At 44.1% G+C, this 16,006-nt stretch overlaps 1 protein-coding gene across 1 annotated transcript in view; it reads left to right on the top strand.

Moving 5' to 3' along the window:
* lpp (LIM domain containing preferred translocation partner in lipoma) overlaps window positions 1-16,006 on the top strand; it is a gene marked incomplete at its 5' end in the record, with an annotated part of 85,138 nt that overhangs the window by 29,689 nt on the left and 39,443 nt on the right. The window contains one exon of the mRNA XM_079220709.1: window positions 1,473-2,069. Coding sequence (XP_079076835.1) covers window positions 1,473-2,069 — 597 coding nt within the window. The remainder of the gene's footprint in view (window positions 1-1,472; window positions 2,070-16,006) is intronic.

The raw sequence follows: 16,006 nt of genomic DNA, 5'->3' as shown, positions 1-16,006 counted from the left end.
GCTCCTCGGGGGCTCCCCTCTGACTCAGATTAGACAGGATTTAGACGAAGTTGATGCGTGCGCCTCGTTTACCCGAAAACACTCGGAATTGTTTGTGTCGCGACGCGTTATCCCGACGTGAATTTCACAGGCTGCTCTTTCACTGATGGAATTGCAAACGAGAGTGTGCCTTATTCAATTTGAGCGAGGGATTACAGCATCGTGTAGCGGCGCAGCGAAACACAGCGATTTGGGGCATCGCTGCGCAGCAGGCTTTGATCAACTTTTAAGGGAAATCGATTGGAATTGTTGCTCTGCCCCAATTTAGAAGACATCTCATCAAACTGAACTGCAAAGGGTCTAAAGACTACAAGTGTTCATTTTTGTTCCCCTAGTGCTGCAAATTTAGTAATTGACTCTGATTTTTGGCTTCAGGCAGTAACCTAATAAGGCCATCCAAGGTTAATGATAGACCCTTTATAGACTGGCTGAACGTCTGACACCGATATGTAGTGGTAGTGAAAAACAATTATTACTGACATGACAGACACTCGGGGCAGACGCCTCTGACATGCGTGTGAGTGGTTGTTACTGTGTGTTCATTATGGTCTGGCCCGTTACCGACCGGACGTTAGGTCAAAACGCCACGCTGTTCAACGGTTGAATCCCTGCAGTGGCTTGCTGGCGTTTGCTGCTTTCACAGCCGCCTCTTCCCAGGAACACCAGCGCCGCAAATCTCCGTGATTTAACATCTTTCCGGTCCAAGGAGCTGCAGTCAGCATAAGTGTCGTGTGCCGTTGCCAGTCCGCTGTCATGGCACCCCCCTGCCAAACAATTTATCCCCTTCCACTCCTGCTTTATTAGCCATAGATTACAGGCGGCGGTGGATGGTGTGGAGCCTCTGCTGTCGAGGTAGCCTCGTAATTGACTCCGGGGAGGCAGGGGATAATCATTTGAGCGTAAACCACAGCATCGGTAGAATACAACCGTTTCAGTTTGTCCTGTTTCTTTCAATGCTAGCAGCGGGGCGACAGGGTCAGCTCACAACTTTGGTCCAGACTGGAATGTCTCAACTATCTTTTGATGGATTTCCATGAAGGTTTTTGCACATATCCATGTTCCCCAGAAGATGAACCCTATCCACTTTGGCGATCCTTTGTCTTTTCATCAAGCACTGCCATGAGGTTGAGGTTGTGCTTTTGAGTGAAATGTCTCAACAACGTTTGGACAGATTGTCATGAATCCAACACACACACACACACACACACACACACACACACACACACACACACACACACACACACACACACACACACACACACACATATACATACATACATACATACATTTATATTTCTTGCTAAATAAATGATGTTTGCATGCTAAAATAGGACATTCCCGTGGTCAAATTTTTGGACTGTAAATGTATTGTTCTTCGGTTAGGTTTCCGTAGATATCCAAATTGAGTGTTTTGGTTGTTTGCTGTTTTTCAGAACGCCGGATCCTCGGCAGCCTCCACCCCTAGCGCTCCAGTGACCGGTTACAAGCGCATGGTCATCCCAACCCAGCCGCCTCTGACCGCCACGAAGAAGTCTACGCCCAAACCTCAGGCACCTGGGGGGGTCTCGTCCATCCCCCCCTCTCCTGCCAGTCCTGTGGCCAAGACTCAAAGCCACGCCGGTCCTCAGCCTGTACCGGCCTCCTACGCCACAGCCTCCACCCCGAGCCAGCCCACCTTCAACGTCCAGGTGAGGTCGGCCCAGCCCGGCCCCCAGCATCAAGCCCCGATTGGCCACCACTTTGGCCAGCAGCCCATTCGCAGCCCTGCACAGGTGCAGTACATGCCCGCCCAGCCCAAAGGTCCCGACTTTGCCTATGGACCACCACAGCCTGGCTTTTCCCAGATGACTCCGGCCGGATACCAAGAACAGTACCATCCAGGAGTGCCCCAAGTAGTCGGCTTAAGTCCTAGGAGACCTGAGCAGGCCCCTGTCCAGGCATACCAACCTGCAGGCCCCAGAAAGACCTACATCACAGATGTACCACCAGGCCTGGTTCCCTACCATGCTGGACCAGCTGTTCCACCAAAGGTAAGAATGGTTTTCATCACACATACAATTTAGTACCCAGTTGCCATCTTTTTTTTTTTAACGTAGCTAGAAAAAACAAACATAATTGTGATCATATGAAAATATTACTACAGTGATGGATGAGGCAACAGTCGGCCCAGCCTTTCATCCATCTACCGCTTTCATATATATTTCTTCCACCTTTAATACTCTGGAATGGTGGCATTGGGCTAAGCAGACAAGTCAGGGCATCCGTTTCCACAGCCATGTCTCCCAGCTCCGACTGGAGAATCCCGAGGCGTTCGCAGGCCGGCTGGGATATCTAATCCCTCCAGCGTGTTCTAGGTTTGCCCCCGGGCTTCTTCCCAATTAGATATCCCTGGAATACCTCCACTGGGAGGGATCTGTGAGGCGTCCTGATTGGTTTGCTCGACCCACCTCAACCTGCTCTTGTCAAAATGAAAGCGTAGCCGCCTGTCTTCAAACCTCTGTGGGATATTTGAGCTCCTCTATCTCCAAAAGCCTGATCCCAGCACCCAGCCGCCATGGGAGGAAAGCTAACTTCGGCCACAGCTCGTCTCCAAAACTCCTTCCTTTTTAGCCGCTACCCACATTCTACGAGAATAGTTGAGGGTTTGACGATGTAGGATCTTAAGGTAAATAAAAAGCTTTGGTTTGCCCCATTACCATATCTGCATGACTGAAGTCACTTCATCAATCCACCTGTTGGCGGAGCGTTGACACTCATCCCTTGAGCCGAGGGTCACAGTATGTTTGGCAAAGTCATTCCCCATCAGTCCTTTTTCTTTGTGGCATCTTGTCAGTCATGTTGTATACTATTTGTGTGTGTGTGTGTGTGTGTGTGTGTGTGTGTGTGTGTGTGTGTGTGTGTGTGTGTGTGTGTGTGTGTGTGTGTGTGTGTGTGTGTGTGGCTTTTACTCGTGCACGTTAGAGTGTGTTTGAATGTACACATGTGCAGCATCAGATGAGAATTCAATGGGGAGCTGCTTGCCAACTTGAAATGCGCAGAATAAACAGTTGTTTTAACCTTTATGAATTTTTGAAAGATCTTCTCCGTTGGGGTTTACACCATCTGATTTCATTTGTCTCATGAACAGCAGCTCGTATTCATGTGTGCTGCGTATATCTACCTGCTGTGCATTGCAATTCTAAGATTAATACTTTAAAATGCATTTATTTTTCCATTTAATTGAGACGGAATATGTATAAATATATATAAAACGTAAAAATCAAAAGGAGAACAGGATTCTTTGTTTTTATGCTGCTGTGATGTTATAACTACTGTATGTGTGTAGGGTTGCAGCTATTGATGATTTTAGTAATTAAATAGTCTTCCCATTACTCCATTGACTAATCGGGGAATATGATTTAGCAAAAAATACTTTTGCCTTATTAATGAGCAATAGTAAATACAGAAAAGAGAAAGATTGTATTATCTGTCAAAACTAAGGCCAATACATTTAAGTACCATATTACCTTCCCGTATTCAAGGATCCGGACTTTAGTCTTCTAAAGTGGTTATTTACATTAAAAACACACAATTCAAATCATTAGAAGGATTGTATTTTTAATTGAATGCTTGAGTAAAAAATCATCTTGTCATTAATAGTTGTAAGTTTATATTATAAGCTGCTCAAACGAAGCCTTGATGATACAATGTGCATCGAGGATTTTAGTTCTGGAGTTTCAGCCCGATACGTCTGCGTGGTTATGGTCAAGATGAAGGGATCTTAAAAGGCAAAACAATTGACCTTTTGTTAACAGCGTAGCAACCTGTCGCTAGGACCAAAAACACATCAGAGGAGCAACAGTAGAAGGAATGGATTAAACCGTTTCTTATTCATCTACATGGGTCATCAGCTGGTGGAGCAGGATTTTATATTGGGACATGCAGCTACAGTCTTCCAGCACAATATTATGTATTTGACCCTCAAGTACGGGTTCAAGGCCCCTTTTTGATTTACAAACAGGAATTTTCAAATTGACTCTTGGTGCTAACATCAGTTTAGTTATAGCAAGTTAGCTCCAGCTGATGAGATCTGACTCAGAGGCCTGCAACTGTCCTCCTCTGTCTGGTATCGAGGACACGATTAAATGTGTATCGTTCTATCATTTTAAAATGTTTGTTCTTATTATTTTTAGAGTCCATTGTCAAACGTACCATTAAACGCACTTGGAATTAAATACTAAACAAAAAGACCGTATTCATGATACGGTTAAGACGATACATTTAATCTTGGCATGAGCGGTATGTGACCGTCTTAGGCCTGGCCTCGAGCCTTCAAAAGCATTGCAGGATGTCGGAGCTTTTTATAGAGCTGTACATGACTGAGAAGAATTACTAAATACTGTCATCCCTTAGAACAGTAGTGTATGCCACAGAGACAGCTATTCTAATCTCAATACATTCAGCCGCCGACAATCTCTGGAAAGTGCAAGGCCCTTGAGTTTTCTTTAATTCAAGGATTTTATGCTGGTTCAAAATACAAACTGGGCCTCCCGGCCTCTGGGAAAAGCTCATCAAGGACTGTACTTTACTAAATACAAATTAGCTTCAACATCGCAGAGACTATCTTAAAAATAAGTCTAATTATATTTGTTCAGAACAAAAGTCTACATTTTGCTTGAAAAGCTCGCTTTGGTCCCAGTATGATGCATTATTAAAGAAACAAAAGGTGGCGTTTAATAGATTTGTGAGCATCGCTTTGATTTCAGATAAAAGCAAATCACTAATTTTACAGATATAGCGTGTGAGCTATGTATATGTATATATTTATCTTTCTTTCCCAAGGATATACTGTAGCGGGATAATGGGCTCTGTGCCTCCCTCCCATGCTTCATTTGAATGCTTTGAAACATATCTTTGGAACTTAATGCCCCACATGCATCCAGCGCCATGATGTGCTGTAAATGACTCTGACCCGACAACTTTTATACCCAAACCTTAGCTTAAATCTGTCTTTTTGTTTATTTGTCTCCAGTATAGCAGCTCTTTAAGCGCCAAAATAAACCAGACCCTATAAAAGCAAGATTAGACTGAAAGCGGAGATCTGTCAACTTTGGCTCTGTGATCATCACGGTGCCTGACCCGATGTCGCGGCATCTTCGTAACCTCTCACAAATGCTGCTAAAGCCGCTCAAAAGAAGTGGCGTGTGCCTCTTTTAATCGGTTGTGTGAATCAACCAAAACGTAGTCAATTAAAGGAGCTGTTTACATATTTGTCCGTCTGCGGTTAATGTTGATTTTATGTAATACCCAAGGCTTTCTCAGTAGGCGGTCTGTGACTTTGATTGAGGACTTTATTCAAGAGATCATCCCACATAATTGAGGGTATTCATAGAAGGTCAGCGTCATTAGAAGTCCAAGATGAAGTCCTTGGATGAGACTCTGTGATCTAGGCTCGTCCTGATTAGCTCTGCCTTCCACCCAGCACCCAATCCCCCAACGCGTCCTCACTCCACACGTAAAGTGAAGGTGTAAGAACATCAACAGGCTCCAAGGACGCCTAATTACCCGAATCCAGCAGGGTTTGATCTCTATTGTCGTCTGAAAAATTAACCGATTTCATGGCTGCCGGTTAACATACCAATTTCCACTAGTCTCTCCGTCTACCCCGAAAATTGGAGGAAAGCTAAGCTGGATGATGACTTGTGTTATTGCTGAGCTTGAGTGACGTTTGACAGGGGAGGATTATTTTTGAACCGCTCAATCCCTGCAGCCAGTTAAAGCCCGCTGGAAGGTCAATGATGGTTTCAACTGTCAAACATGTTTAAATATTTGACATTTCTCTGCCTTCCAGTCCCGGCCACTTTGCCTTTGACCTGCACCGGAGCATTTGCATATGGTGCCATCAGGATGTGTCCAAACTAACTTTTTTGTTTGTGTGACATCACATGGTGTTGGTAAGCGGTGATGGTCGAGAAAAAGGCAAGAACGCGTATTTATATATGAAGATACATATCTGATTTAATATTTTCTCACATACGGAAAGACTAACTCATTTATTCTGTACTTATATGGTAAATTACTGGGTTTTTTTTTGCAATCTATTTGCACCAACACGTGCCATTACAATGCATCATAAACACTTGTTCTATCTTGCAAAGGCCAATTTTCTTGGTGTCAGGAGGGAAACTTCAATATGTTTCTTAATTATTGTGCAGTTCAACCAAGCCAAGTTATTTATAGAGCACTTTTCTAAAACAACATTACCAAAGGCGGCACAGTAAAGCAAGAAATTAGAAAGTGAATAAAATTCAAAATATAACCTAATTTTTTTTTTTTTAAATGAGAGCAATTAAAAAAGTTTAAACTAAAGATAGAATTAAAAATCAATCAGTCTCCAACTTTAAGTTGGGATTGATTCTTAATCCCCTCAGATGGTCCTCAGTGTTTGAATATTACAGTAAAATGGGCCGTTCTTTTATTTGCACAAGAGGTACTTATATTCAAGCCTGGAAAGACGGTCAGGTGTGAACACTCGTGTACACATCCTGCACGGTTCCTCCTCCTCAGCTGATTGACCCCAGCTGCCCTCCGCTCTATGAACTATGAGCAGCTCTTTAAAAAACAGCAAGCCGACTGAGTGTAGATTACCAGACAGGATTCTTTGCTTGGCGCAGGGTTACCATGTGTAACTACAAAGTGAGAGCCCAGGGCTTCGACAAGATGAAAACACGTTATCTGCAGCCCTGTGATCTTTTTTTCTCCGTGTGTAGATGCACCTTGAATCAAATTCCACTTTGTTCTACGCCAAACAAACCAAACGCTTATTCTCAGCTGTGTATTGACAGACAAACGGAGGAAATTGGTTCAGATAAGTTATTGATATAATACACATTCTGTACCTTTTTACTTCCGCGTAAACATGTAGATTTCTCTCTCAGCCCCATCGAACCCTTACAATCACAGCTCTTCCACATATTTTTGTGCGTTCTCCCTTCAGTCTTATCTACAGAATTTCCCTCTGGCTACTAGCAAAAGAAATGAATACTTCTTTAGAATTCTTCACAGCTGCTGTCTATTTTTACCGAACCCTAAAGTGTTAACACGACATCAGGAAAAGGCAGCCTTAAATTCTCCCAGTGTGCACCTCAACACATTTGTTTAGTTGCTATTCAAGTGCCACCGTGTTTAATGGACAAAACCGTGATTTCTATTTCTGTGTGGCAATTCTGCCAAGTTAATGTTAAGTGGAGCTTTCAGAAAAATGCCACCACTTAGATTAGTGCGCGTGTGTGTGCGCGCGCACTAATGCATGCAATTCAGGTGAAAGGTACTGAAGTAGCAAGTAATGAACCTGAAAATACAACTATTCGATAACTATTCCATGCAATTTGTCAGACAGTGATATTGTCTTCACGGCACAATTAAAAACAAAATGAGTCACACTTTTAAAAAAAGTACACCCACTCAAATCTAAGTATGAGTCAATTACACCTGTGAACTGCTCTGCCCTCTCAAACTATTTCCTTTCTCCCTTCTAGTGCCGTTTAATAAAACAAGATGATACAAAGAAGCACAAATAACAGGCTTTGCACTACGTTCATGATAATCGGGTCTCTCACGATAATTGTTCACCTAGAGTGAACCGTTCGCTTGAGTAAAGCAAGTACCTCTGAACGTATACTACATGTTAATGGAGAGTGGTACACATTAGCCCCGCGATGTCAACGTTTAATATAGAAGCAGGCCTTTTTACGTTTTCAGCTATTATTTTCCCACTTTAAGCTGTGAAAACGCTGTGGCTAGGGGACTGACCATAAAACAGGCATTGCCCGGTTTTGTTTTCCAAAATGCTTAATGATGCTGCATTTCAGAAATCCTTTATGAAAACAAAATAATCAAAACGGAAAGGTAACCTCCATTGGCTCCAACATTCAAGTAGTGAATACCACATCAGGGGTCATTCCAGTTCACTCTTTCTTTTAAACCCAGTAAACACGACCCTTCTTGAAGGCACCATTTTCTACGCAGAAAGAACATTTAATTTTATCTGAAAGCGGGCATGTTGGTGTTTAAAGACTATGCAGTGAACTTTGTGAGGTTTCAAAATATCAATAGTTAGTCGGGAGCAATTTTTGGCGGCGAATGTGCAAGACTTTAGAGACGGGAGCTTAAAAGACCAAAAGGCTGTTTGTAAGTAATGCAAACGCTGAAATAATACATCCACACTTTTTCTGTAAAGCCGAACCCCTTCCAACATCTAGAATTAGAAAACAAAAACTTTAAAAATGTGAATAAGAGTCCATGCAAAGACCCCGTTCTACCGGCTGGTATCAGTTGACCGGCTCATACCTTGTATCCATGCGGCACACATTCCTGTCGGCTGTGCGCACCGTGTTGTCACCAGAAGTCATTACAACTCCAACGCGGGTCAGACCGGGTGACAGGGATCAGCTGAATGCGGCTCCTGCACATAGCTGCCTCCGTGCCGACAGCCCGTGTCGTTGGGCGACTTGGTGGTCCGACGCCGGCTCCGGCTCCGGTTACCGAATGTTTCACAGACGAGAGGTCGGTCCGCTTGAGGAACGCTGGATGGAAAGTGGCTCTCCTCGCGTTTCACTGTCTCAGGCCAGCACATCAGAAAACTTTCTTCCAGTAGCGGATTCGGGTTTTGAAACGGGGCCGTAAAACAATCCCCGACGCAAATATAGCCACCGGCGACAACCAGAACAGATTAGGCCCATTACGGGTAACGGGGCGAGTGTTGATGCACTTCTGTGTGAGCGTGATTCATGGTCGGAGCTTTGGGCGTTTTGTGATGGGCCAAAATATGGAAATAATTGGTGAAAAGTTATTAGTTTATTGTTGTGTTGTCATTATGTTTATGGTTGGACAGAGTGTCTTTAAATTGGACTATTGGAAAGCTTTTCATTGTAAATCTATTTTGAGGACTGCTAAATTAATAACCGGATCACTAATTGGGTTTTTTAATAATTCACTCGCATTAATGATAAACCCGTAGAGTGGACTACAGAACTACATTTAGTGTTAGATATATGAAACCGGGCAGCTGGAAAATGAAAGGGACACGAGGAAGGTATGCTACTTCTCGTGGAAAGTGGATCCATCTGAAAACTATGCAGTATTATGTTTGCAAGTGCCATAGCTACAGTGACATGCTAACACCTAGCTAACATGAGCAGCTAACTAACACACCAAGCTAATCCTACGACATGCAGAAGGAAGTTCTACCTTTTTAGTTTTTCAGCTGCAGGAGATGTGATGCTTCAGCCCTCGGTTGCTTGTTGTTCCCCTGCGGTGAGCGAGGTTCTCTCTGTCTCTATTGGAACAGAGATATAGTTATTAGTAGCACCTGTGGTGTTTAATGATGCGCTTTATTGATGGACTTGGCCTAAGGAATATAGTTTCCAATAAATCCATTACTTTTTTAAAGGATTATTCTAATTCTCTGTTATTCTTGCTTAGTTATTAGTTTATGGTTCCTCTTAAAAGTACACTTTTTATTTCTTTTTTGCAACGCCAACTGTTCTTCAGCATGTTCTCTTAAAATGACCACTTTAAATATATGGAAGTAGCTATTTCGGAGTGTATGGCCATCTGGTGAGGTTATACAGGAACTTAATCCCCCGCATTAAACAAAGGTGTCTATGAGGGTTCTACGTTAATAGAACGTGAGTTTTTGCCCGGAGTGAACTTGTACTTGCCCCTCTGCAAAATTGTCTTTATTAGCGGCTATAAAATAACCAAAGTAAACATAATTGTCACATTTAATCTTTATTTAAGTAAAGGAAGTTTCAGCCCACTTCCTCTTCACGCCGTCCAGCTAAACTCCTGTTTTCAGTATAACTGAAACGCTCGCTTGTGCCTCAGCTCACAGACTTTGTCTTCAACTGTCTCCATTTAATGCGAGCGCCTGATCGGTGTGCAGCTCTCCACGAAGGGCTTCACAAAGACAACAGCAATGTTTAACTTAAATTTACCCATTATTTGACTTTCCCCATTTAAGCGGGCAGTCCTTATTGTGGAGCCCTGTATAGTAACACAGCATTTTACATTCAGCACATCAAGCATGCTACCTATATTTGTACCACACTTATTACAAACACTTTCAAAGGGAATTCAATAATGCTCCTTTTTGTGCTTTGAACACGTTGGAAGAAATACCCGGCCCGCGTTGCCTCGTCGTGAGATCATATTTCTGTGTGTTTTGTTGATTGGCCGCTTCATTCTCTCAGCGGTAACCCCCCACAGTAGATCAGAAGTGTTTGTCACATAACCGCTTCATAAATAAGAGGCCCCTGCCACCCTCCTCTCCTCCGGCCCCGCTCTGAGACGAACGGCGCGGCCGGTAAATAACCGGCCCGATCGATAACCTGTCACTGCGGCTCGGCGAGCCCCGGCACATCCGAGACGTCCGGGCAGTTTGTTTATTCCCCCCCCTTCCTCGCTTTCGGCCCCTCCTCGGCAGTGAGGACATGCAGATGTGTCGGTAGTTTTGAGTGTGGCCGGTGCGATACAGTTGCATGCTGGGTGACAGTTGGATGAGTAGCGCTGTACTTCAACCTCTTCATCGGAAAAAAATAGTTTAAAAAAGGCGGCGATCAGCTGAGTGACACTGTCAATGAAGGTGTTTTATCATTGTGTTGGTTCAGTCACCAGGCATCCAGAAAAAACACCTGCATAAACAGTGGCCCCTGCTGGCTCCTCGTGGACATGGTCTCCTGTCTGTTGCACCGCCTCTCTGTCTCCTTCTCGTCCTGCACACAAGCCGTTGCTTTTCCTGGATTCCTCTCTGCCCTCTCAACATCTTCCTACCGTCCACACAGACGTGTTCACCCAAACATCTGTCTTCCCATCACAGGAAGCGTCTGGTTTCGAGTGTCGTTTATTCTCCAGCATTTAAGATGGGTGTGATTCAGAGAAAAGTTAAGGACACACTGTGGCTCGACAAGGAGGAAACATTACTCAGGAGACGTGTGTTACATAAAAGGGGGAAGAGCAGGTCGCCGGCTCGTCGATTGTGACAGACTCAACCCTGCGTGAATCTTCATTACGTCCGCCACACGTGTTTCAACGGAGACCCGTGCGGCCGCGTGGGTAAGCAGCGTGGGGGGAGGGGGGTGCATGGAAACCTGCATCCTGTGTAATCGCATGTTTCGCTCCATTCGTGGGTTGTGTAATGGTATACGGAGAGACGCCAAATAAGTTTCATCTCCATCCCAGCGATTTGTGCAGTCATTTGCTGTTGTTGTTGTCGTTTTTTTTTTTTTCTCTCCCTCAGATTGCTTGTGGCTCCCCTCTCTACACTCTCTGATTTTCAAATATCTGTTTGCAGGGGGATGTGTCAGTTCCGAACAGATGACCTAGTTTTGTACACACACACAATCTTAACAAACATTGAAAGGCCCCTCTCCACATACATTATGTTTCTGCCAACACTCTGGAAATCCCTCCAACCCCTTTATTTTTATTTTTTTACAGGAATTCAGTTTACAGCAAATAATGAATGGCCGTGGAAAATGTCAATTATGGAATCGGTTAATTTTTAATTATCGCGGGCTGCTCTGCACACGGCTGCTCCACAGTTTGCTTTTATTATTATTTTTTTATTTTTTTATTCCCCGGCATTTAATTGGAGCTGGAAACGGCATGACCTATTTTGTTTGGGGAGAATGTGTACTTAAAGCGGGGGGCCTCCTTCGCGAGGTTGGCCCTGAGCTTAATTTGCAGCGCTGCGGCGGCTTCTCCTCAAAGTGTAATGCAGATTACTCATAACCTGTTTAACATCGCAGCACGCAGCCAATTCATCAGCTGGATTACATAAGAACGTGCGAATCCTTTCGCAGGCCTAACGAGTTCTCCCATTAAGACGCGCCGCCGCCAGAGAAATGACGAAGCAACTTCCCGCCTCGACTGTTCCTTTCGCTCAGAAAAAGCACTTTCATTTGAAGTGGAATACCTTCTCTCTGGTCAGTCTCGAGCGACTGAATCACGGCGACCGAAGCGCACTCCAAGCTTCCTGTTGAAGTGTGCTGTTGTGTCAAGGTGACACCAACGAGCAGCCCTGCACCGCAGAATCAAATAAATAAAACGATGGCTCTTAGTACACACATTACAATAAAAAGAAAGCTTATTTAAGTGTTTAGCCCATATGTTTGGATGCCAGACACACGGCATGCTAAAGCCCCATCTTTTCTAAACACACACATGCAAACACACACTTAAGTCACAGGAAGGATAGTGTGACTGATCCAGCAATCCTTTCATTGTTGTGGTAAAACAGAGTCGCCTAAGCCGCTTTAATCACTCGTTTAGTGTTGTGGCAACAAATGCTTTTTTTAGATATTCCAATCCAATATAAAAAATAAAAAATACAATCCCCTCGTGAACCCTAACTAATGCAATGGTCCATTTGCTGTTGTTCGTTTATTATTACTATTATTTCTTAATAAGCCGTTTCCCCTCTCAAAGGCTCTGTGTCCATTTTCAAATCGTACCATTGTGATTTAGGGAGACAAAAAAAAGAAAAGCCAGGATGTCAGATTGAGAGCCGAGTAAAGCTTCTCTATTAAAAGCCCGAGTTAAAGCCGCCGCTGCGTCGACACCGTGGAGCTGTTCGCATTGTAAAGTCCATCATCATTTAATCTGCAGATAAATATGTCCGTGAGTGATTATGTCTTTCTCCAGGTTGCGCTGATCGTGCAGGAAATGTTGAGCCATTGTAAAAGGTGAGACAATAGCTTTGGGGTTTTAAGGTGGAGTATTTTGGGGGTCTACAGGAAGTGGAAGAAAAAAAAAACCCCACAGCTGATAGACGGCTGCAGGTTGAGACACACAGATTAGTGTTGTTTAGCAGCTGCCTTTCGTCGGGCTCTCTTCTACAGCGTTAGCCCTCCTGGTTATCACTTTCAGCTCAGTGGGCAGTGATGCTGATGCAGTGGCTCATTGTCTTCGCTCGTTGCTTTTGAACAGAACAAAAGTAGTCCTGAAATCATGCAGGATGCAGCTCATGATTCCTCAAAAGTTCAAAATAAATTATCCTCCTCCTCCTTAGGAAATATGTATGTATATATATATATATATACACTACCGTTCAAAAGTTTTGGGTCACTTAGAAATGTCCTTATTTTTCAAAGAAAAGCACTGTTTTTTTTAATGAAGATAACATTAAGTTAATCAGTAATACCCTATACATTGTTAATGTGGTAAATGACTATTCTAGGTGGAAACATCTGGTTGTTAATGAAATATTTACATAGGTGTATAGAGGCCCATTTCCAGCAACTATCACTCAATGTTCTAATGGTACATTGTGTTTGCTCATCGCATAGAAGACTAATTAATGATTAGAAAACCCTTGTGCAATTATGTTAGCACAACTTAAAACAGTTATGCTGGTGAGAGAAGCTATGAAACTGTCCTTCCTTTGAGCTAGTTGAGTATCTGGAGCATCACATGTGTGGGTTCCATTATACTCTCAAACTGGCCAGAAAAAGAGAACTTTCATGTGAAACTCGCCAGTCTGTTCTTGTTCTTAGAAATGAAGACTATCCCATGCAGGAAATTGCGAAGAAACTGAAAATGTGTCTGAGTAACCCCAAACCTTTGAACGGTAGTGTATATAACATAATGATACTGACTTTAAAAGAGTATAAAACCATGTTTGTAGTTCCCAGAAGGCCACCAACCTCTTTGGGCTTCTGACTGGAAGATGTCGTCTCCCTGTACGGCTCACAGCCGGCTGTTCGTGTCTCAAAGTCCACGCATCCAAGTTTAGTTTCACTTCCTTTTATGAAGTTCAATCGTACAGCGCTGACCATCTGGCCCGCGGATTACAACATCTTCTAAAGGTCCATTTATGCTGTAGTTCCTATCATGAAACTTTAATTCTGGCAGTGTTAGAGCGAAACTAACCACACTCGGACAACTTCTGTTACATCACATTGTTACAAACCCAGCCTGACCAGTCAGCATGACTCTAACTGTAAGATGACCAGCTGATCCCAGAGCTGTGCAGGACAACTGATCTTGTTAGCTGCCTCATAAGTAGCGGTCCATGTTTGTGTCTCTTTTTCTTCCGGTTCTGGCAGTTCGTTCCGTTCGTTATGTTGTCAGATATTTGCTCAAAATGAAGGTGAAGTGACCACGAGCAGATGTCAAATCGCACAACACGACGCATTTACCACTGCCAGAGGTTCCCGGACAAAAATAACGGACGTGGAGCGCTTCCTCGAAGCTGAAACTCAGAAGGTCAATAGGCTTGAACAATTGTTCCCTTTTTCTACAATCCCACAAGGGGTTTTCTGTCTCAGTCAGAAATGTTTTTCAATTCCCAAATTCTAGAGTGTTAATAGTTTTTTTAAAGTGATGTTTGACAGGAGTAATAGGGCCACCGAAAGTGTTTTGTCTCCCAGCTGAAAGCTTTGGAGGTCCTGCGTGCTTTAAAAAAAGCTTTGGTTGAGTCTGGTTGCCATTATATGGAATATTCGCAGAAGTAAAAAAGAAAATGTCAGCACGAGGTTGACTGCTGTAGATGTAGCTCGCAGGTATTATATATATATATATATATATATATATATATATATATATATATATATATATATATATATATATTGTGCCTTATTTTGTTTACCTTAAGTTTGTTGTAATTCTGTGTTAGGAGGACCCAGCAAAACAAGCTTTTCATTGTACAGAGTGACTCTGTTATCTGTGCATATGACAATAAAAATATCTTGAATCAAGAACGGAACCTGCCGGTCTACGTGGCTCGTGAGATTTAGCGGGCGAGGGAACCTTACTGCACCGTTCATGAGTCCCATCGACCTTATTGTCCCACGTCTTTGTGGTAGGCTACTTGTCCCGCCCCTTCCTCTACTGGGGTTGAACGGCTGACTAAAATGCGACAGTGACGAGCTCAGCGGTTTGACCAGAAAAAATAGCAGAAGAAAAAACTCCAGCGAAGAATCAACGCTCGCCGCCCTCGTCACGCTGCCAGCAAAACATAAATAAGTGGCTCTCCCATTCTGAATATTTACAAGAAAAGTCCTCTCAGGTCTTTGCAGGTCGATGGTTTGTAAATGTTCCTTTCGTCCCCCTTCCACTAAACAAAGGTGTAAATCCGACGCACCTGAGAACCGTTGTCTCTCCCTCCCCCCTCTGTAGTAGCAGGAAACACAGAGCCTGAGGTTTGGTTCTTAGCGGGGCCCGGTGCTGTCAGGGTATCAGGTGAGAGCACGTACTGAGCCCGCCAACCACCACCTCACACACACACACACACACACACACACACACACACACACTCCGCTCCTCACTTAATCAGTTCTGACACAATGCCAATTCCACAGTGGGTGGCGCGCACAGCTTTATTCGCAGACGTGGCAGCGGGGCAGCCGTTCGGCTCCCAGACTCTCTGCTCTTGTCTGCTCACCTCTGAACCGTCGCGCCGCATCAGGTCGCACGCAACGCCGGCCAGCGTACAGATGTTATTGTTGTTTTTGAAGTGGCTCGGGCACTTGCACAGCGGTCTTCGTCAAGCGGGCGGGCATTTGATGACGGCCCGTCAGGATGTCTTTCAGCGGTATTGCGGCTGATTGAAAAGCAGGTGACCTGAAACTATGAGCCTCGACATACAAGTGTGGGGGAGGAGGGGGGGAGTAGGTGCAGCTGTTAACCCGGTCGCCGCCGACTTGAAATGAAACTGCGGCGGAGCGTCCTGAGGGCGCAGGCAAACAATTTACCGAACGGAGCCAGACGTAAGTGAAAAACCCATGTCTGCGGCTCGTATAACTGCTGTATGGTTCCCATTGTTGCCTCTGAAGAAGCCGAACGGGAACTGCGAAGCAATCATAAAGCATGCAGGGAAGCAATTTCTTTCTCTTATTCAAGTGAAAAATTATTCCGTGCTGTCACAAAAGACTCCCTAACAAGGTGCTTTAAACTCTCTGGCAGTGCATTGCTGCAGGGTGTCAAA

The sequence above is a fragment of the Taurulus bubalis genome (genome assembly GCF_910589615.1).
Source record: "Taurulus bubalis genome assembly, chromosome: 7".
Taxonomy (NCBI): Eukaryota; Metazoa; Chordata; class Actinopteri; order Perciformes; family Cottidae; genus Taurulus; species Taurulus bubalis.
This window is presented reverse-complemented; position numbering and strand designations above follow the sequence as displayed.